General features: G+C 38.9%; 1 protein-coding gene across 5 annotated transcripts in view; it reads left to right on the forward strand.

Moving 5' to 3' along the window:
• Positions 1 to 12,386: 12,386 nt before the first annotated feature.
• trak1a (trafficking protein, kinesin binding 1a) overlaps positions 12,387 to 23,799 on the forward strand; it is a 49,647-nt gene continuing 38,234 nt past the window's right edge. For 3 of the 5 annotated variants that reach the window (XM_036585369.1, XM_036585400.1, XM_036585393.1), the window contains exon 1: positions 21,344 to 21,487. In XM_036585369.1, coding sequence (XP_036441262.1) covers positions 21,484 to 21,487 — 4 coding nt within the window. In that variant the 5' untranslated portion in view covers positions 21,344 to 21,483. Of the gene's footprint in view, positions 12,586 to 21,343; positions 21,488 to 23,799 lie in introns of those variants that run through there. The other 2 variants (XM_036585385.1, XM_036585407.1) reach the window with 2 other exon arrangements.

The raw sequence follows: 23,799 nt of genomic DNA on the forward strand, positions 1-23,799 counted from the left end.
TCACTTTCAGCCTGCCTGACTCAGACCAGTATATCAGCCCTCGTTCGAGGAGGGCTCACTGTATATCACTCGCCATAATTAGGTACTTTCATGCCCTTAGTGTTGTGACTGGATGTGCACGGACATTCTCATTTCTTCTAATGTGTATGCTATTGATGGCTTTGGCCTTTAACTTAATGGACTAATGTAGAGTCTGTCTCTCTCTCTCTGTCTCTCTCTCTCTGTCTCTCTCTCTGTCTCTCTCTCTCTCTCTCTCTCTCTCTCTCTCTCTCTCTCTCCCATCTTCTCATGTTGTGAAGCTATAATGTACTCCATTTATCCTCCACTTTGGATGTTTGTTTATTTATTTGTTTATATGTTTTGCTGACGCACCATATCCAGGTTAAAATGCATTACTGGTAATCCTATCTGCTCAACCTTTTCTGTTTCTTATGTGTCCCAATGGCATTTTGGCTTTACTTGCTTAGCATGTTCAGCTGTTTTTGCTTAATGGCCAGTCTTGGTAATGTCCTCCTCACATGTTTTTATATCATATGTAGGACAGATGGACACATCCTTTGCATATTTGTTGTTGATATTATAAAAAAATGAATCTTGATGCTCTCTGTTTGGTGTGTTACTTCATTACTTCAGGTCAAACTCAGCTTTTGTTCTCATTGCTCCTTTTCTCAGTTTTGACCCAGGGGAAACCTGGCGTGATCTCTGGTGCACTTATTGACTCTTTCACTGTCCACGGGGAAACAGGCTGCCCTCTGCCATCTGTGCTATATTGACAAAGCACATGATAAGGAGAAGAATATTAGATTACTTTATAGGTGTGTGCACCCTAGTTTATTAAGTTTATGGCTTCTTCAGAAGTTGTGCTTTCTTGTTTGAGTTTATGTGCCACAGATTTCTAATTTGAAATGTAAAACTGCCTTTGCTTTTTGTGTTTCAGTGTGACTGTTGTAGTTAACTGTATGACAGGATCTGTCTCAAAACTGTTAGACAGCCCACCCTGTTAAAAGCCAGTGTAGTGAGCTGCATGCTATTAATAGAGCGTGCTTCCTGTTCTTCTTTCTTAAAGCTTCACTCTGTGTTTGAGCTGTCTGTGTACGACATGCATTCTGTCCTCACGTGCACATTCTCTGGTCGAACTGAATTCCTGATACTATCATGATTTCCCAGTGCAGCCAGGAAGCTATCATTGTGATACTCGGTGATAAAGAGGAGACCTGGATAAAGGTGAGACAATGTGATTAAGCACTATTGATAGATATCCCACCTAGTGGTACCTTTGTGATTCATGTTATCAGCTGAGACTTATTATGTAAATATTGAAATTTGATGAGTTTAACATGCACGTTAAACCTGCCAAATATTAATGTGTGGTGTTCCGTCCACTATATAAAAGATCAAGGAACTTTTTTTTTAACAAATGCTGTCTTGTTTACTGTTTTATGTTAAATTAAGGTATCATACTAAAATTATGATCACTTCAGCTTTTCAGTGTAGTGTTCTAACACCCAGCTGAGGTCCTGTCCAGTCTCCTAGCAACAGTGATTCACTAAATATTTGCCTTTGTTGTTGTGGTGTCATAGAATATACATGTTAGATTTCTTCCCCAATATTTTCCAAATATGTAAGAATGTTTGTGACAGAAGCGTCTGTCTGTTTGTCTGTCTGTTGGTCTTTCTGTTCTGGATATAGTGAGGCTGCTGCTCTTGGTTAAAGAGGAATTTCACCTATTTTTCAAATTTGCTCCTTATTTAAACAATAAAGATGTAAACAAAGTCATTCAGAGTGGTTTTATGTGGAACGTTCCATTCTAGAGAAACTTGAGTCAGAATTTCAGACGTGAGGAATTTCATGCCTTCTAAAAGCTCCCTCCACTGCCTGATGTCTGAAACCTTTTGGCAGCAATTTTGACCTGAAATGTATTTTTAAAAACCCTTTGCATTCATGGCAGAAAGGTACATCAGGGTGTTCTAAGGCAAAATTGTTCCCAAAGAAAAGTTGCACCCTTGGCTCCAATCGGTTCTTCTCAGTGCTGTTTTGGCTAAATGAGCATGTTGGGTCGGTGTCGGCAGGTGCCATGACAAAACTTAGAATCAGCACATAACGAGGGAAATGAAAGAGAGCAAAACTAGCAAACAGCAATCTCAAGAGGTCAGATTTCAAGTTTTGGTGCTACCAGTTTACCTTTTTTTGCTATTTGAATGTCCGTAATTTTACAGAATTTTAAATATCGTATTTCCACTGAGAAAAAAAGAGATAAGATTGTTATAAATAAGCACAGACACATGAGAGCTTGGAAGGTGCTAACGTGCTAATGTAAAAGAAAACATGAAATACTCCATCTTTTCATGGCCTTTTTTACTTTTTGTTATATATTCATGAACATGCACCGACCACATTTTAGTGTTTACAAATGAAGAAGCATTTACTTTTAAGTAGCAATTTTTTTACACACCCGATGCCAAGCAAGCAATTCTTGCTCTAGGTATAGCTTAAACACTGACATTTGAATCTTGTATGACATTTGAGCAACATATTTTTTTCCTTGTATGTTGCAGTTTGACAGTTTTACAGACTGCCAGCTCCTGGTATAGAGAGTTGTTCTGTTTTACACAGGTGCATTTAATACAATCATGCCAGCTATCAGCTGTTTTTATGGTATGCTCAAGTGCAGGTTTTCCTGCGAAACGAGAGGCAAGGGTCAGCTGAACACAGCCAATCATCAGTTGGCTTTAATTGGCGCTGGTTCTTCCGTGTCATGTTGGTGTGTCTGGGCCCTTAATCACCCTGTAGCCTTTGCATCTAAGAACCAGGATCCAGGACCCCATGGCAACTGGCCCTGTTTCCAAGAGCTTTGAGACTGTATGACTGGGTCCCTGGCATTCTGGCCCAGTACTTTGCTGTATATGATGCATCATAGCCCCAACTCAAGCCCCATCTCCAGCCCCAGCTTCAAGTCAGGACCTCAGCATTAGATTGTAAGTTTGAGGTTCCAAATCCCACGACTCCGTGTTTAGACTCAGTGACATGACAGCAAAGAAATGCCTGAGCGCTGCAGGCGTCAAGAGAGCACATGGGAAAAAGACATCAGCTGAGACTTCAGCAGAAATGCTTTCCATGTTACACCCCTTCTCCCCTGCACTCTTGCTTAACTGCCATGCTTGTGAAACTGAGTCCCCAAGAGACAGGCAAAGACTGTGCAACAGTGAGAGCCATTTTAATCTTAATGATGCATCATATTTGTTAGATGAGTCAACTAGCTGTAATGGTTCTGTGTAGAAGTGCTGTAGAGCAGGACTCCGTTAGACTTCTCTAAGGCCTCTTGCCTGAAACACACTTGAAGCAAAGCCATCAGAGAGTGCCCCAGCGTTTGGAAACGTGCCTTGCAAGACAATAGGAAGAGTCTGTATGCATTGAGAAAGAAAGACTATGATGATACTGGGCCAGACAGATATATCATTTGCCAGACAACATGATATTTGGAAGCAGTTTGTTTTGTATTGAACATAAACACTGTAATGGTAACAATAACAACATGTGCTGTGCATCCAGCCCTAAACTAATAAGGATAGCTTGCCATAACACTTTTAACTTTTTAACACTTTTTTAACAGTTAAGGTAACTGACTGAAACCATTAAGAATGCTGATGCTGAAGTCCCAGACGATACAATATTTATGTTAAGTTTTTTTCGGTTTATTTGAGTTTTAAAAAAATCACAATCATGTTTGATCCTTCACAGCTGACTAACAGTCAAATCAATGAGTAAAGCACAGACTGAAAGTCTAAAAGGTTTTTTAAAGGTAGATGCTGGTGCAGAGAAAGCAGACCAGGAGAAGCTACATATGGTGTTTTATCTATTATTAGTTAATGGCCATTATTTGGCACATGACTGCTGTGTTATAAGGCCAGTAAACTCTCATTGCTCTTTGTGTTTTGGTTAGGAGCTGTTGGTTCACAGTATTGATCTCAGCTCAGGAGACCTTATAGAGTTTAGAAGGTTAATGGCCATGTTTTGGTGAAGGTCACATGTGATGTTCTCAAAAAATCAATCTGTAGAATGTACATGGTAATGAGAAAAGCCCTCTGCACAAATAGGAAAAAAGTTCCTTGCGAAGCCACCAAGATTCCTAAATGGTCCTGTGGGGAAATGTTCCATAACCTGACCCTTGTTTAGATAGAACACAGACCATGTGACATCTGGGACTGTTTCCCAAAACCAGAGTCTAAGTGAGTTTGACGTGAGTGGTGCATTAGCAGCTAGCTCTAACATCAACATCCAGTTTTCATTAAGTCAGGTCCAAATATTGCTTCTCTTAATTGGCAAAACAACTGTGTTTGTGTTAGGATTGAAATCTAATCAGGACATTCATGTCTGAAAGGACCATTTTGTTTGTTACTTTTTAGAAAAGCATGAAGGCAGAGGAAGCTGTGTAATCTGTGAGCTTTCATCATATCCACACCAGGCATGAACTGGAGAGTGCATTATTGATCCTCTGGTTTCCTCTGAGGAGTTGTGGTCTTCTACCTGCTGTATCTGGTGTCTCATGATGAAAATGTTGGACTATTTCAGAGAGCAGACCATAGTATTAGACGATACTTAGTAAACCCCCGGATGGAAGATCACAAACTCTTGAGTTTAAAGGTTGGTGATTTGATCCAGGCTTAATTTTGCTATCTTTTTGTCAGTAAACCTGCAGTTCAGCTCAGCCAGAGGTACCTAAACGCTTTAATAAACTTTGGTGAACTTGCTGCAAAAACCACACTGTAGTTGATGAAAACCACAAACATTATGCTAATGTAATCTGGGCCTTCTAATGGTGTATTTAGAAGCGTAGCAAGATTTTTGATGTTATGCAGGATTTGGAAGCTTAAAATTTGAAATGGCATCAAACAACAAGACATTCAAATTATGAACCATGAAGCTCCACTGTGTTTTCCACTGTGTTCCATACAGTGTCATTTCATATGTTTTAGTGTATAGGATAGTGTGTGTGTGTGTGTGTTTGTACGGCTGGGCAATATGACAATATATATTGTCACTGTGATAAATTATGTCACAGAACAATACCGTATGCTTTGGTGAACATATCATGCATATCATCACTGCTTGTAGAACCCTGACCAACTGCATGTTTCATTATAAAGAGAGCAATTCTAGTACCATTTAATTGGATTTAGTGCAACTCAGTATGCCAAATATTGAATAAAAATCGTGTTATTACAATTAGTATTTTGGAAATGTAGCACAACTCATTCTTTCTTTCTCTATTTTAACTGCTCAGATGTCAGATATCATTCCACCTTAAATGGTGCAGCCTGTAGAGAAGCCCAAATGTAACTGCTGCACCATTTAAGGTGGAACAGAAAATTCAAATAAACGCTGGTGAATAAAAAAAAAAAAACAACTTCAGCCTCATCCATGCACAGCAGTGTTCCTTTAGCTATTCAGCTTTACACAAGGAACCATTCGAATACTAAATTGAGTGTGGGGAATCACTTCAGATGGCTGTAAGACCAGTTTTACCACATTTTGGCTCATTTTGCATGAATTCACAGATGGCAGTATTTGATGCGTCCAGCTAATATTAAAACTGTGTGGGAAAAATCTGCAGTATTTTGGCAGCAGCTAGTTCTTCTTCCAGAGTTTGTATCTGATCCCATGAAGCCTGCATGAAGCTATTAGGCATTCACTTTTCCTGAGTTGAACCTGCTCATTAAGCTGTCTTGGTAAAGACTGTTGTAAAAGAGTGCTGAAAGGAGGAGAAGGTTAAGAAACACAGCTTACTGGAAATAGCACTAAATCTGCCTAGACTGGTTGCTTTGTTGAGTTGTAATTCCTGTGGGTTTGGTTGTGTCTTCTTATTCTTGTGCATTTATGTGTTTTGCATTGTGTGTCTTTGTGCATTTTTGTGTGCTTTGTTTTGACAGCCAGGCGCTCTCTTGTGTGTGTTTGTCAGTAGTGGGCACACGTGCCTCAGCACAGGACCCTCTGGCCTGGCAGGCCACTGATGCTAAGGGCATACGCATGACTTCACCCACGTGGATGCCCATGCTGTGTAATTTGCGTGAAATTGTGGATCTGCTGTCAGTTGTGTATATGTGGCGTTCTGAATGTTTTCAACCGAAGCCATAGTATTGTGAACAGCTTATTTATGAGTAGACAAAATAGTGAAAAAGAGGGACAGAGTGAAATATGGCTGAGATGTATGGCTAGTCTGATAATGTTGCAGTTTGGACCTCTAACAAAGAACTACAGCAGTATTAATTCTTTACTCTTAATATATCACTGCAGTGTTGATGCTGAGACAGTAGAGTCTCAGTGTAGAGGTGCTTACACAGTAACCATAAGATTTCAAAAAGTGTTTGACAAACATCATAACAATTCTTTCCTGGGTTGTGTGAACTATTGCTCACTGTATCCATGTTTAAAGGGTCCATATCATGGAAAATTGAATTTCCCTCACTTTGATGTTGTCAGTTTCATACACTCCATACATAGAAACTAAAACTACAAAAGCAGCCTGTTTTGAATTCATTTTTTAAAATGTCAGTCAAAATTATTTGATTGATTGATTGCTTCTTTTATTGCCTTATGACATCCATTGTGTCAAGATGTAATTCAGCTTTGTAGCAGCACAATGCACGTCAACATACAATGTAACACACATACAGAAAACAATATACTATACAATATGCAGCATTTAGTATAGGAGAAGCATGGAAAATTACACAGTAATTTCATCTGTGCACTCTTACAAAGGCTGGAAATATTACAGATAGACTTTAATGATATATATTACTCATTACCATTCATTACTAATGATATATATTAGTTTAGTAACCTTTTCGCAATAGGAAAAAGGGGGTGTGTTCATTTTTAAAGATCTATACTGCCTCCCAGTTGGAAGTGGTCGGGAAATGGTATGCTGGATGAGAGAAATCTATAATTGTTATCTTTGCTTGCTTAACTGTGCATTGAGCATAAACAAAGTCAACTAAAGACAGAGGTATACAAATATACCTGGTAATTCCAAATATCTTTGATAGTTTACTGACAATCTGAATATATATTTTCACCACCAAACTGTAATAAGACGTAGTTCATCATATCAACATATATACACCTATTCAGTCTGCAGCAGTTTTTCCCTGTCCATTAACAAGTTATAAGGAGTTTTTCAGCCCGGACTGCTTTTTGAAAGATGCACAATACTGGGCAGCCAATCAAAATAGGTCATTTACATTAATCTTATTCACATCATTTATATCAGTCTTAAACACAGCAACAAAAACAGTCTGTTCTCATTCTGAAGGAACATGAGTGTGGAAGATGAATGCAAAATCATGTAAAAATGACTGGTTTTGATACCAAAACCCACACAAATGTCAAAAGTTGACCTCAAGGGAAAAAATCTAAAATACAAGAATAATATATGATATGGTCTCTTTAGTACTACTGAAGATCATTTTCAGTTGCTTGAGGTCTGCTGTGCTATAGTCAATATTGGATTACAGCCTGGCTCAGCTTTTAAATCTCTTTGCTGCTTGAATATCATGTGGCGGTGAGGTTCAACCACAGGGCACATGGGGACAAAGAGAGTGTTGGAGCCTCTGACACCCTTGATACCTCCCATGGTTTCTGTCAGGGACACAGAGGGCAGATATGGTACATGATGGCCCACAAGAAAATCATGTTCTGAGAGCCTTATGCACCATATGTGCCTTCTGAGCCCTTCGGCCTAGTGTTCTTGTGTTAACACAGTTAAAGATGAAAAGTGAAGCTATATAGAGCATTGGCATTTTCTGATTTTGTACCTGTGCTTGTGTGACCCTGTGTAAATACAATTACAAAGCACAGTTGATGTACAACAGACGTCTTTCGTCATTGTTAACCTTACAATTTGTTCTACTAAAATTATGAATGTATAAATAATGTTGGGGAGGGTGATAATGAGATCATAAGAATTTTTTCTTCTTCCTGGACCGAAGAGACAGATTCGAAGCTCAGAATTTGGTAATAGCGTCAATTGCAAAGGTAGAGGCTGAGTAGTATGCAGTAGTATGCATTGCTGGGAGAGGCTGCATGTCTGTGGTTGCTGTATTCATGACTGAGACAGAGCAAGTGTCTGGACACAGCCTCCGCAGGTTCAGAAATGTGTGAGGAGGAAGCCTGCTATGAGGATGAGTGTGTTGGAGAGCGCTGCGTGGTATGAGTTATGTGAAATGTCTGTCCGTGTGGAAAACAATCCAAAAAACACAGGCTGGGTCCAAATGCACTGCATTCACCTTTGTTTCTCCATTTCCTTCCTTTTTAGAGCCACAGCGCCTGGGACATAAAAGCGTTCCTAGATTAAACGGTGTCACTGATTATTTTTAAGAAGTAACTATTTATAGACACATCCACAATGCATTGTCCCAGTGGTGTGCCATAGTGCTAGAGTGCAGTTTTATTTGGATTTTTTAGCAAGCTAGTAGACTGTAGTGTGTTGCACTCCTTAAGTAGATTAGATCTAACAGCAAAGAACATGAGGCGCTTTAATTGTGCCCCCGGCCAGAGTAAATAAACATGTATAAATCTGTGACGTGGCCGCTGACCTCACACCGCTTGCTGCTTGTGATGTGTGTGTGTGTCTGTGTGTCTGTGTGCTCAGAGGCTTTTACAAACAAAAAAAAATCACAAGTCATTTTCAGGAAACATCATCAGAAGTATAACAAAGTAGCCCAAGCTCTTGCTCAGTACAGCTGAAGATGAAGTGTAACACCTTTTATACACTGCAGTCACTCAAAGTGCTTTACAAATGAGAAAATACAAAGATAATTCAAATTAAGATTTAAAAAAGTGTGAGAGAACAGAAATGAAAAACACAATAAAGCATGATTAAAACAACAAATGTAAATAAGAGGACATAAACATTAAATTGAAAAACAAATCAAAAATGAAATTAGGATGATAAAGTGCCGTTACAGGTTAGGGTTAGAAATGTTTTCAGCCCGGATTTAAAAGTGTCTAGTGCGCTCTGTTAACTAGTTCCATTGAAGAGGAGTGTAGTAGCTAAGTGCTGCTTCTCCATGTTTAGTCTTTACCTTAGGCAGAGTTCTGCTTGGCTCATATCACTGCATCATATCAGATAAATATTTAAACCATTAAGCGATTTATAAAACAGTAACATAGACCTTAGAAACCATTCTGTAACATACTGGTAGTCAGTGTAAGGATTTTAGAATGAGGGTGATGTCTCCTTCTTTTACTCCCAGTGAGAACTCTGGCAGCCACATTTTTAATCAACTTGAATCCAGATAGGCAGCTATTCTGTCCCTTTTATTGCTATTCCCAAATAAATAATCTGTTTTATCTTTATTCAACTGCAGAAAGTTTGTCCCATCTGGTTTGTGATGGGCTCAACATATTTAGAAAGTGAGTCAAGGGGACCATAATTGTTTAGGGAGAGGGCCAAGTAAATCTGAGCATCATAGTTGTGGTTTGTGTACAAATGAATAGCTTCAGTGCATAAAATCAAGAACCAGCTTACCTGAACTTCATTGACATATCATTTGCATGCAGATGTTTCAACAGGGAGCCAGAAAAACGACAGCATTCTGTGGCTAATGAGCCAGTGGCTGTGCTCGTAGGTGGAATTTGAGGTCCAATATATGATGATAATATGTTTGGGTTAGTTAACCACCAACATTTTTCAAGTTGTTAAACTATTACGCTCACATTTTCGCACACCCTCCTACCAGACGCAAGTTTGATCATACAGAAGTGCCAAAGATAAAATCGATTTAAGAACAAAACTTTACATGCGCTCATTTTATGATCAGATTTGACTCTCCACAACTTTCATGAATAAGGGCCAATGATTTGATACAGAAAATGAATGACTGCATCATGAAATCTCAAGTTGCACTATGATTTGATTCAGTTAAATCATTTTGGAATGATTCAGAATCATTTAAATATACACTGGCTACACACGTGACTGGAGGAATTGTTTAAACAGAAGAGAATAAAAAAATGTATCATCAACTTTGTAATGGTAATTATGAAGTAGACGATAAAAACTATCTATTTTGTAATAATAATTACAAAAGGGATAATAAATTATTACGCAAAGCTATTTTTTGATATTTTGAAACCCACATTTAACCACAAAATGAGCCCATGCTTTATTGAAGATGATTATTATAATCAGCTGTAATCTCTTTTAACATTTCAAAATCAATGCTCTTTCCACATTCATATATTAAAGCGTATCACATTTTTAGAGCCTTGTTGCAGCACAGCACTCCCTATCGTGTCCCAAACCGGTTTTAAATGACAATAATGATGCATAACACTGTTAAAAGCAATAACAGATCAGAAATATGTGAGTGCTCAGTAGTAGTTCAATAGTAGATCAAGAATGTTAGGGTCTACTTTTCTGCAGTACTGCAGGAAGAACGGATTTTGTGGTGCAAGACTGAATCTACAGCAGAGCGTCATCCTTTAAAAGGGAGAAGGATGAACGCCTGAGGCATCAGACCTCACAGTTGCATTATTTGACCTGAGGCTGATGCTATTGATAGCTGAGGTACCAACTGTTTCTGTATTATGTACAGCATTAAGTATCTGCTGAGTAGGTTTGTTAGAAACCATTTCAAATTGTGTCATAGGGCTTATGAAACATGTCTGAACTGGATAAGCTGGTGTGGTAATAGGGCTTCACCATATAGACAAAATATCCCATTTCAGCTGTATTGATGCGTGTTGTAATTATGAAATGCTTTGTAATGTGTTCAGAACACATTTATGAACACTTGCCTCCTGTGTTTCTCACAGTTGGCCTTCTGGAACAGCTGCAATAGAGTGTTTTAAATTAGCTAATGTACTTAGTAATCAATTTATAAATTTAGTATAATTTTAGTAATAAACTTTCACTTGTGTGAGGAATTGGATTGGAATTCAGTTCCACTGTACTGTAAATAACCAGTAACAGCCAGCTTTAGTAAGCTGCAGTTCTGGTCTTGCTCATCTTTTTGATATTTATAGACCACATATTACTGGCTAACTTGTAGTCACATGGCCTGTGATCATTTCTGAGGATGAAGCTACTCCAGCATTACCCCAGCCATGGTTGAAAAGACATGTTTTTCCAGCTCTTAGTTCATCATGAATGCTCACTTTTCCACAGCGTGGAACAACCTGTAGTTTCCAACATGAAGTCATTTTCCTTTTTTGTCAGATTAAAGGATCATATCATGTAAAAAGTGAAATTTCCTCACTTTTTTTAAAAAACATAGAACATAGATAGAAACTAAGCGGTAAAAACAACCAGTTTTGTATTTGTTTTTGTGATTTCACAAAAAAAAAACCAATGCATTTACATATATCCACCCATTTCGCCTATAGCAGTTTAGCCCCATCTGTTCGTGCTGAAGTTAGAAGGAGTGTTTCAACATGGACTGCTTTTAGAAAAGGGGCACAATACAGGACACCCAATTGGAGCAGAGCTCAGTCTTTAACAAAAGTCACAGTAACAAAAGCAGCCAGTTTCATAAGGGATAAAGAGATGTTGGAAAGTGGCCATGTAAAAATAGAATGTAACAATTGCAAGAAAATGTAGAAAAGTTATTTAATGATCCATTGAAAGTGCAGTGCTTGATATTAAAACAGCATTGTAGGTTTTGACTATAGCTGTAAAGTAGTGACAGCTGCTCCTGTGGCCCAGGGAGACCCGGCTGGGATTGATCACTCCGACAGGAGGCAGTGAGTGCAGTGGAGGCAGCTTTAATGGCTTCTGACTGGCACACAGACAGACTGAGGTGAAATACATCACATCTGATAGTTTGTCCACTCCTGATTTAATTGTGCAAGTTAATTGTTGAATTGATGAGCAAGGTTTCACAGAGCGAGTTCAGTCCTAAGCTTGTCTTATATTGTGCCTTTTTCACAGTCCTGTTAGGGCTTTAAAGAAGTGCTTGCATTACCTATTAATAATCAACTGATTTTGTGGACACTAATTAGTTGGATTGTCCAACTAAGTGATGAAATGAAATCTTTTGGCTTTTTTATGTGAGAGATTTTGTCTTATTGGTTATTGGGTCTAATACGTTGCAGCACAGTGGAATACTTTGGGTCTGAAGTTCAAACTTCATGAATTTGCCCTCCTAACAAGTAATTTTCTGTGTCTATAATTTTATGTGACTTGTTATAAGTGGCCTTTGTTTGCCATCCTCTTAGCTAACTATGTGTTCTTTCTCCCCCACTCCTAGATCCAGCAGTGACTGACCACTAGCTTGACTGTCTGCGTAGTGTGGTCTGGGAGTCTCATTGCTCACTCTGTTTGGTCAGCCGTGTCTGGGCGCTGCCCTATGGCTCGTGCAGCAGACGTGTGAAAATCAGCCAAGCTGGACGCCGCAGTTTCGTCCCGCACTGCCTCTGCCTCAGCCCTGCCCCCCTCAGCCAGCCCTCAGAACCTGCTGCCTCAAAGACAGCATCCTCAACCCCTGGCAACTGTCACCCCTGACAACCACGAGGACCACTATGTAAGCGAAGGACCACCCAACCAGGTCAATGCACTCTATAGAGATGCAGGAACCATCACAGGTAGGGCTCACTAGACAGCAGACATTAAGGTGATTTTGTGGGATTAAATGAGCGGTTAAAGACCATTTATCTTTTTTCAACACATCTTTAGCAGTTTCTACCTGCACATGCAGGCTATCCTGCTGGCACGTAAACACATTTCGTAGCATGATCTGTGCAACAAAACACACATTTTTTTAAATTAAATTTCTATTTATAGTATTTGTATTTTATTCAGCTACGAAGAACAGGGCCTTCATTTATGAATATACTGATGCTGTATTAATTTTTCAATTTTTTTCTTTCTACTTTAAGTGTCTAAGTATATTTGCGAGAAGTGGAATCTCCATTATGCTTAAGAATTTTTTAGTCAATAAAATTTAGTTATTAAAGCTACACTGTGTATCTTTTTGGGGATTTGGCGATCTCTCTGGTGGAAATATGTAATTGCATGCAACATGGAGAAGCAGATTTTGTAACATTTGGTTGTGCTCGTTGGTTTTGCATTTAAGATTTAAACATCACAGCAGCGCACAGACATGTTTTAATGTGTTTTTGTCTCCTAACTAAGTAATACTACTAAATCCTACATAGTTTAATTTTTGTATATAATTTCATTCTTACATTGGTAATAGCATCTATACTGCTTTGAGAGTGATCACAGCTTTGACTTTTCAAAAAGAAGAATAGTGCTTAACAAACTTCATTTTCTATGTTGATCGATGCTGGATGTACTAAAATGTTCCAGTTCAGTTTGAACCGCTAGTTTTGTGCTTCTACTAAAGTTGTTTTTGCAAAGGTACTTTTGCTAAAGTCGCTATAGTAACATGGGTTTTGGCTACTCTACACACCTCTGCGAATAACACTTAAGCTGTGCCATGTTATGTGAGAGACAGTAAGCTCTGTGGAGGGAGCAGGGTGTCTGTGTGACTGAGCTGAAGGTCTGGTCTTGCTCTGAAGGCTACTTTAACATTGTCCTCACTTGTCGTTGTGAGCTGTCTACACAAATGTACACACACAGGGCAGAGTGGGCTCTTGTTGCACTAAAACTGGGTCACTCATATAGTTTATTTTCTGCGCTGTGACAACCATAACCTAACAATGGTGTCAGAGCCCAGCAAGTTGCTGTCTGCTACCAGAGCTGCTATGGGCTGGCTGTGGTCATTACCCTTACTATTTTCTACATTTCAGTAGTGGTCTAGGCTGGCTTCTATTAATGTTTAGTGTCATATTTTGTGTCAAGTGGCATATAATGTACAGGCATAACTGTATATTCAGAGTTTATTGAAATATGAAAAGTTTATTCTCCTGCCCCTATAACTGTGATAACTAGGATATAAAAGCCAAAGACTCATATTTGAGTATCATAACAGGCCCTTTGTTGTCTGTTAACCATCAGATGTTCATTTAATTAATCTACCCTAGATTATAGCTTTAGGGAGAAACATTACATTTAATTCTGTAATGTTACAAATGCAATAAAAAGTAATTAAAGTGAAGATAGCATAGTAGCCAACCATCATCTAAACATTCTTCTCTTTCAGAGTAGTATAAGTAGCTCATTAAATATAAACATCTGTCTGAAGTCACTAATTTTATCTTTAGCAGTTATCAGCCAATACTGACATGATTCCGATGTCATTGTGCATCCTTCATTAAAAGGCCAAACAATGTTGGAACTTGCTAGTATCACCTGTCTGTCTTCTTAGGCTGCATTTTCTTACAGAAGACTTAGATGCTGTAATTGACCAAAATGAAGTCACAGTCTGCTCAAGGGGGCTATATACTTTATTTCTTGCTGCTTTGACAAATGCCAGTATTGTAGCCTGTGTATTGTGGAAGTGTGCAACATCGAAAGGTTTGGGTTTTTTGTTTCTTGTTTGACTTTTAAAGGCTTAGAATGTTGATTGCTTTAATTTTTTCAGAGAAAGATCTCTCAAATCTCTGGCTGATTCAGCTTCAATGCATGTGTGTGTACAGGTTTCAGCAAGACCACAAACTTTTAGTGTTTCTTGCAAGCAGTGTTGTAATGTTGTACGTGATTCGACCTGCTTTTTTCTGTATGTGTATTATGATGCCAAATGCTTTTAAGATAATGGCCTTACATTGCAATAAAGTAATAGGAAATTAAATGCATGTTTTGGCATTGTAGTGGCTATTCTCCTAAAGACGCATTGAACTGTTTGCACTTCTGAGTGAGTTTTCTCTGCTTGTCTCTTGTGGTGCTTTGGTAGTGCAACTGTGTTATGGGACTTTGGTTGAGATGAGCTGAGAATACAGACATGGGGTTATGTCTTATGGGTCACTTCCTTTGTTAAAGAGGTCCTCAGAGAGAGACATAAATGGGTAGAAGATTTCTCATCAGTGACTTTTTGAAGGGACCCTATTTTTGCAACAATAAATAATTTCTAAACAGATTGTTTTTACAAGTTAGTTTCTGCATTAATGGACTGTAAAGACTGTGGTGTGAATAGGATGTTTTGTTAACAATCAAACTTTTATTTCAGAAAAGCAAGGAACATATTTGTTTCTTAATATGGACCCTTTAAGGTATGAAGCACTGCAGACAATACATTGTCCAGCAGTTTAAAGTAGAAATAGTTATTCCTACCGCTCTGTTAGTTCCGTAGGACTGAGGAACAGCTTTTGAAGGCAGTTCTCTGGCCATTGTCATCACAGAGGATAAGGGACCATCCTCAAGGCATGAGAAGGAAGTTCAGGCATGTCTTTGCTATCATGAGCACAATGAGTGACAAAAATGGTCCTCCAGAAGCAACATCACCCGCAGCCCCCACTTCAGCCTTATAGTGAATGATGGGTCACCATTTTAAATCGCGCAGGGTGCACAACATTTGAAGCTTACGTGACAAGTTTGTAAAGTTCTAATGAAGTCTATACACTGATCAGGCATAACATTATGACCACCTCCTTGTTTCTACGCTCATTGTCCATTTGATCAGCTCCACTTACTATATAGGTGCACTTTGTAGTTCTACAAGTACAGACTGTAGTCCGTCTGTTTCTTTGCATACTTTGTTAGCCCCTTTTTACCCTGTTCTTCAGTGGTCAGGACCCCCATGGACCCTCACAGAACAGGTACTATTTGGGTGGTGGATCATTCTCAGCACTGCAGTAACAGTGATGTGGTAGTGGTGTGTTGATGTGTGTTGCGCTGGTCTGAGTAGATCAGACACAGCAGTGCTGCTGGAGTTTTTTTATGTCTGATCGGTGTATAATGTAATGCAGTCTGGAATTCACTGTCAGTGACAGTGACAGCTTTTGGGCCTGAATGTGAATGTGGCCTGTGTGTTCTTAAACATTACCAGTGGTTTGCATCTTGTGGTACGCTCTGGGGTCTTGCAGGTGTATTCTTGTCTTTATGGTCTTCATTTTATACTGAAATGTGTACTGTTTTGGTCGGCTCAGTGGTTTTTCTTCATAATGTCATCCCCTACTGTGGTTCTCCGTAGTCTGCCATGTTATTTCCTATTGCTAAGCTGGCCAGTGAGCTCTAGCATCTTAATGTATTAAATAGTTGACTTTATGACATGTAACCTTTTATTAGTTTCTCTGATTGATAGCCAGTTTTCACCCTTATTATGTCCTTCTTTACTGGCATTGGCACATCATTGCTCATCATTGTTGAGAGACAGCATCGCCAGACTCTGTTAGCTCTCTTATGCGTGAACTAATAATGCAGTGATGGACAGCTGGCCAAGAAACAAGTGAACAGTCAGTTGACCGATTACTTGCCATTACTTCTCTTAAACTGGAGAAATATGTATGAAAAGGGCTCAAATTCTTGAATGCCTCACCAAATATGAATGTACAAACACCAAATTAAAGTTGGCAGTTTTCCCTTTATCTTCAGAGGCTTTCCTTCATTTCAGATCCAATGTGCTGAAACAGAGAGCCGATCAGAAGAGCGAGATACAATAAAATGTCCACCTACCCATCACCTACAGACTGCACTGTATGCTGATATCACTCCCTTGATGAGATTCCCTTTAGGTGGCAGAGATTGAAGCAGTGCTTATTTGCATCATAGAAATGTCAATTTTGCATGATCTCCTGTCTGTTCACCTTATTTGCATGTGACCTGCGTCCTGTAGTTTGCACACTTAATATCCAAAAGAAATATAAACCTTTAAAAATCTGCACATTGTCAAGGGGCAGATGTATCAGAATTCTCAGAGTAGTGGTAAAGTTCAGTTAACAGTTAAAAGAGTAAGAATCTTTATTTCATTTTATATGTGATATGTAGCGCAGCCACTTGACAAGTCTTGACAAGTCCCATCTGTCATGACTTCTGCAATGTTGTCCGGATTCAGGACACTCTGTCTGTGGAGAACCATAGTTAGAGCCGATACCACATATGAAGAAAGAAGACACTACCATGTTCACAATTTGATATTCTCACAATATTTTGAGTAAAGAAAATGAGTGTCTAAAATCATGTTGCTGCACAGCTCAATAACAACACTAGAACTGGAAGGCAGGAGGAGCGCTGGATGAGTTGGTGACTGATGCTGATCATTTGCAAACTTCAGTGTTCAAACAATGCATTGCATTAGATGTCATAATTAATAAGATGTCTATTCTCCACCATGCATTATTACATATCTATGATGCATATTGTCACATTTTTGCATTGCAATGTCACAATACCACAATATCAAAATGCATTGTTACATCCCTACAATGTGCTCCATATTGTCCTGTTGGTTATTTCATTTACTAAGCAGTTTTACATAGTAGTTTGGCTAAATCTTTGTGACAGTATCTTCCTCATAACAGTCCAACAGTTTGTACGTGTACAGTAGTTTTCTTTATAGCTGATGTAAAATGAACTTGACACTATGTAGCCTACTTTGAAAACACAGTTGAATTATAGTACAGTTGAATAGTAGTTTGAAGTGATGCAGCACTACATGTTCAAACGTTTGTACACTCCTACTCATTTGTTCTGAAATAAAGTGTATTAATAAAATTTTGCCCCCATTTTGATGCAGTATCAGAATCTACTGTTGTGGGGAGGCTTTGCACTACATGTTTGAACATTGCTGAGTGTTTGATTGCATTCAGCCACAAGAGCATTAGTGAGGTCAGGCACTGATGTTGGATGATTAGTTCTAGATCACAAATGTCACTCCCACTCATTCCCAAAGTATTGGATGGTGCTCCATTACTAGAGAACACAGTTCCACTGCTCCACAGACCAATGCTGGGGGGCTCTATACCTTATGCTCATGTGCGGCTGAAACAAAGCATCCCATTATATTGACAGCATTTTTCTATGGCGATAATACAAGATGTGTCTGCGCAGTTGAACACCTATGTCAGCAGTGCGTGTACCTAAAAGTAGCAGAATTCACTGATTAGAACCAATGTCAGGCTTTTCAATTTGGGAATGCTGCCATCTTGTGGATATTTAAGGTAATTATGTTGTGGAATCATCTCTTGTTTGTCACAGTGTTTCTGTGTTCATGGCTGCTATATGTGTCATGTACAATAGAGCATTGTCGGATAGGACCTGCAGAATGTGATCATACCATGGGTTTTTAATTTTAAAGGAATAGCTTGACCAAACATGGCCAATAGTGAATAGAAGCCAGTAGTTACTAATTAGCATAATGTCATTTACATGGTGATAATTGGTGGATATTTGTTGTCATTTGTTGTAAGCATTATAAGCATTTTGGCCAAGTTGTTCCTTTAAAGTCATTCTGAGTTAAGACCTGTTTATCACAGTCATAATGTGATGAAGTGACACCTTCACAGCTGAGTTCTATAGCAGTTAGTATATTGTACTGGCAATGATACCTGTGTAAGTATATTATGTCTCTGAAGACACAAGACCCCACTTTATTCTCTGAATGTGCTCACTTGTCTCCTGCCTGTCCATTGTATAACAGCGCTTTGTATCAGTACAGCTCATTGTTTCGTGGCTGTGTGGGCGTGGGTGTGAAGCTGAATTACTGCATCCGCACTGGTCTTGTTGGAGCCTGAATCTTTTTCATCTGCAGTGGTTACTTCCACATTCATCTTTCTCTGACTCACTTGAAGGAAAAGGTCTGTTCAGTGTTTCCAGGGCAGAGCCCCTGTTTAACCGTCATTACCATGGTGATAGAGAAGCGCTGTATGGTCTGCCAGGGCTGACTGGTGGATGCAGGCCAAGTCTGACTTCATTGAGCTATAACAATGCAGAAAGAGAGTACAGCTCAAACACTTTACCAGACCTGAATGGAATAAACACTAGATACGTTATACCTACTACTGCTGCTGGCCTAGACCAGTTTTTAAAACAGCTGCAGCAGCTTCTGGTTGTACTTATTACAGGTTCTTTAATGTCTGGATCCAGTTTGGTTTTGGTGTCATAAACCTCTGAAGTTGTGTGTTATTCTGTAGTCAATGATATGCCCAAATACCGAATTCCAGGTCTAAGCCTTTCTAAAAATGAATGGTGTTCCTAAAAAATTACATTGTTGTACTTTGTGGTAAACAAAACTGTTCCAAAGCCAATACATTTAATGTATTTTTTTAAGCCAAAGTCACTGCATCCTCTGAATTATTAAGCCATTTAACAGTCAAAAGATGACATTGCTGCGTTCATGTTACAAGCAAGGTAAAATTCTTGTGCACTGAAATGACTTTACGTGAAAATAGTCTAATAGTGTGTCAATTAATGTATTCAAGTCTATTTTATAATACCACCAAATACTCATACTGCCAGAGCAGCTTAACTACGGAATTTGGCAAAGCTTGCTGATTTATGTGGGCTATTTTGGTGAGGCTAACAGTCTTGTGATGTCAGTTCAATGTTCAGCAACTGTAGCTTGCATGTAGCAATTTTTATATTATGACTATTTAAACCCGTCATTTAAGGCATCAAGTGGTTTTCGGAAGACAAATGTACACAGGACAAAACATATCAGTTTTGGAACAGTTTTGTGTACTACAAGGCAAGATAGGAATGATTTTCGAGAACACCACAAATTTTCCCATAGGGAAAAACGGCTTAGACCTGGAGTTCCTTATATGGACATGTTGCCCCTACAAAATGATGACACAAATTCACAAAATGACATAAAAATGTAGGGCTCTAAATATCTGACCTCACAGTAATTCAATTTGATTACAGTTCTTTAGGAAACAGCAAAAACTTCATACATACTGTATTGAATGCTATTATATGTGAAATAATGTTTAGTTTTTTGTTTAATGATCTAAAAATCTGTGGAGTTAAATTATCATCTTCAGATTGATGCGTTGCAATGCATTTTTACACCTATGGTACAATGCGCTCTGAAAAAGCTGTGATTGTCAATAGTACATCTTGCCCTGTCTTGCCTCTGCGATTATTTGATTTGATTATTTTCCTATTGAGATAGGAAAGAATCACTGACTTGAATTTGAACTTGCGCTCCTCAGTCCAAAATGGAAGGCCTTGTCCCAGTGTGGTACAACATGTCCTGACAGTTCTAATTCCTTGAAATGTAACTGAGGCTTTACTCATAATCACGGTCTTTAACCTGCCAGCTCTCCAGATTTAAAGGCGAATTTAGATTGTTGTGGTTCAAAGACCCTTTCACTGTTTTCTTTGAACTGATTGATTTTTAACTGCTCATGTCTGTGCTCTGGATTTATCTGTTATCAGTCTGTAGGGGGTGATGGCTCAGATGGCATCACATTTCACTCCAGAACCCATCTTGTATCTCATCCATCTTAGCAGCTCCTTACCCAAGGTGCTCATGCATCTGGTTACTCTCTCTGTTGACGTGAGGAAATGCATGTTTACATATCTGACGTGAACCTCGTCTCTCTGAGATCACGTCTGGCCCCGCGAGACTAACATGGACTGTACATGTCTACATCAGTCAAGGCTTATTCGTCGGCCTGTCGGTGATTCATCATAAAACATCCATTTGTTAGACTCTGTGATGTGCTGGGTGGATCCTGCGGTGTGTGGATGTGTGTGAAAAAGGTAATATTGTTGTGTGTGGAAAAGGTGTCAATAATTTGTTGCCTTCTTATTGTTTTGTGAGAGAGAAAGTGGGCGTGAGAGTGAGAGTTTGAACAGACAAAAAGCATCAGCAAAAAAACTTTTTTTTATACATATATATATATATATATATATATATATATATATATATATATGTATATATGTATATGTATATGTATGTGTGTGTGTGTGTGTGTAGAGAAGAACGAAATATATATATATATATTTATATTTATACACATATACATATATATATATATATATATGTACACACATATATATATATTTATACACACATATATATATATTTATACACATACATATATATATATTTCGTTCTTCTCTCACTCGTCCTATCTCTGTCCCTTACTCCCCCTATTTATTTCTCTTTGTCTCTTTCTCACTCTCTCATCTCTCCCCCTCTCTCTCTCTCTCTCTCTCTCTCTCTTTCTCTCTCTCTAGCTCTCTCTCGATCTCTCTGATTCTCAGGATCTTTCTAACTTCCTGTCTTCCTGTCTTTCTTAGCACACTTGCCCCTCTGTTTACAACCCCCCCCTTAAACTGGTGCTATTATGATCCTCAGAAAGCACAAACCGGTCCACAGTTCAGTAGAAAGAGGACAATGAGTGCAGCAGGCCGGTGGCTGCAGAGTAATCCAGTCTATGTTTAGTGAAGGGGCATGTGACTGGTGTCATCAGCATGCCAGACATGGCTGGGCGTTCACTCCTCTCATTCCCTCCCACTCTCTCTCTCTCTCTCTCTCTCTCCCTCCCTCCCTCCATCTCCCTCCCTCCCTCCTTACCCTCAGTCTTTCTCTCTTCCCTTCCAAACTCGTTCTCTCGACACCCCGCCCTTCCCTGAAGTAGAGGAAAATGTAAGTTGGTCGAGAGAAGACTTGAGCCTGTGGCCGCAGAACCATGAGTAAGTACTCAGATCAGGACACTTCGAACTTTCAGACTGGACGCTGACTCTGTAGACAGCGTGGAGCTGTTGGCTGAGCGGTTCCCTGCTGATCTATGACCATGTGACAAAGTTAAGGTTGAGTCGTTGAAGTTTGTCACCCTCCTCACTTATTGTCAAGGCCGGCAACTTGAGCGCCTCAAAGTTTTTTGAGTTGTATATTTTCAGTGTTTTGCTTTAACTTGAAACACAACTTTCTGTAAAAAAGAAAACAGTCCTGCTTGTTTGAACATGTTTGCTGGTATTGATTTTTATGTGGCTAGAGAAGTGCTATCTTTTTGTTCTGTGCTCTGTACCCTGGAGTGTTGGCTGATGGACATGTTTTCCCTTTAAATCAATAGAAAAACACACATATAAACGAGTACCTGCTCACTCATAAACTGCTATGTTTAGCAAACAGTTTCAGTGCATTAACTGTTTAAAATGCTGTCTGCATTTTTGCGAGATTACTAGATGAGTGCAGCATTGTTTTAAATCAGAAATCGTATCAGTGCTGCATGTTGGTGGAACAGCTGTTTCTTATCACAGTTTTTTTACCCAGCTGCCTCTCAGCTGCTCAGCTGAGTGGGAGTGCTAGGGTTTAGAGGTGAAGTCTGGTTTGGAAGGACAGTACACTTTGGCCAGTTGTTCTGTTTGACATGTACATAAAAACACAGCCCCAAAATAATCACAGGTCAGCCAGTACTTTCACCTACACTGGCTCTCTGCTCGTTCTCTCTAGGGCACTCCGTAACCTTCATTCAACCTGGACACGATGAGTGACAAAAGGAAACACTAATTTTAGAAGCACTTCTCACAGCAAGAGTTTTAGTTGTAGTTATAGATTATGCTGTTAGTGGACATTTTATGGGTCAGAAACGCATACTACATGGACTTTTGCTTTTGCTATTGAGGCAAAATCCAGCCATTTAATCGTACCAGAACATTTTGCTTGCACTCTTTCCAAATCTTCCACCTGACCTGTTCTGGCCTGTACTTGGAACTGTCTACTGAGTTCTGTGCACTGAGAAAAGTGACTGAGTGAGTGATTGAAGCATGACACTTTATATAATTCTAATGTATTGATCATTTCCTCATCAATAACATCAACACATTGTTGTCTTTCAGTTTATGAAATGAGGTGTATGTTTGAATCACGTAAATGAAATGCTTTACTTCTTTCAGTGAAGGTTGCGTGAAAACAGAACAAGATGACTAGCCTGTGCTTCACCCTCATTTAAATAACACAGTCCTACATGTTGCTGGTTAATGAGTAGTATATCAGGGTTCACAAACTTTTTCTGTGCTGTTTGTCTGCAGACCCACTAAAGCATAAGTACTTACACTTTCAGTCCACTAAATATACTGTTATTTCAATCAACAAACACAGTGGTGACCATGACAAAAGAGTGAAACATGCACACACTGTTACGTAGTGAGATTATGGAATAAACAATACTATTATAAAGATAAAACTTGTTTGTTATACATTCCGTTGTAAACCCGCTGTTACCATTAATAAATGAATACATTTAATTCATATTGTGTTGGACATTACATGATATTTATTTAAATATTTAAATTTTGCCCCACGTTGCCAGCTGGGACATAAACTAGTGGTGAGCAATATGACTATATTTTATTGTTATCATGATAAATGTTGTTTTCAGAAAAGTGCGTCATCTTGTGTATTGTCAACACTTAAAGAACACTGACCAACTACATGTTGCATTACAAAGAGAGCATAATGAGTCCTGTTTAATTGTATTTAGTTCAGTACAGGATGTAAAATGTTAAATAAAAAAAAATCATTGTAACCAGAGTATTTGATAGCAATTTTTAAATGTGGGACATATGTGGTGTATTATCTGTGTGTGTCAACATATTTATCTTGAAAATGTCTGCAAATGTCATGATGAAATCATTTTAACACATCACTCACCCCTACCATGAACGTGCTGCAGTGCGTTGTTGTTGGTGTTCAAATAGTGCAGTTCCATTTAGGGCTGCACGATAAAAATCGTATTTTATTGTTATCATACATATGATACGAGTTTCTGCAATAAACATATCATTAAGAGCTGGGATGACAGACCAGATATAAACAGCTCATACATGCATCACCAGAGAGATGTCCTATCATTGCCAGCACAAATCCTTAATGAGTGCTCCTCTCCACTGGGGTTGAACCCTGTTCTCCCAGGAGTAACAAAACAATTACAAAACACACACGTGCATAGCTCAAAAACACCTCTCTCCTGAATTTCAAACCTGTAAAAACATGCATATATGTG

Source organism: Colossoma macropomum, unplaced genomic scaffold (genome assembly GCF_904425465.1).
Source record: "Colossoma macropomum unplaced genomic scaffold, Colossoma_macropomum, whole genome shotgun sequence".
NCBI lineage: Eukaryota > Metazoa > Chordata > Actinopteri > Characiformes > Serrasalmidae > Colossoma > Colossoma macropomum.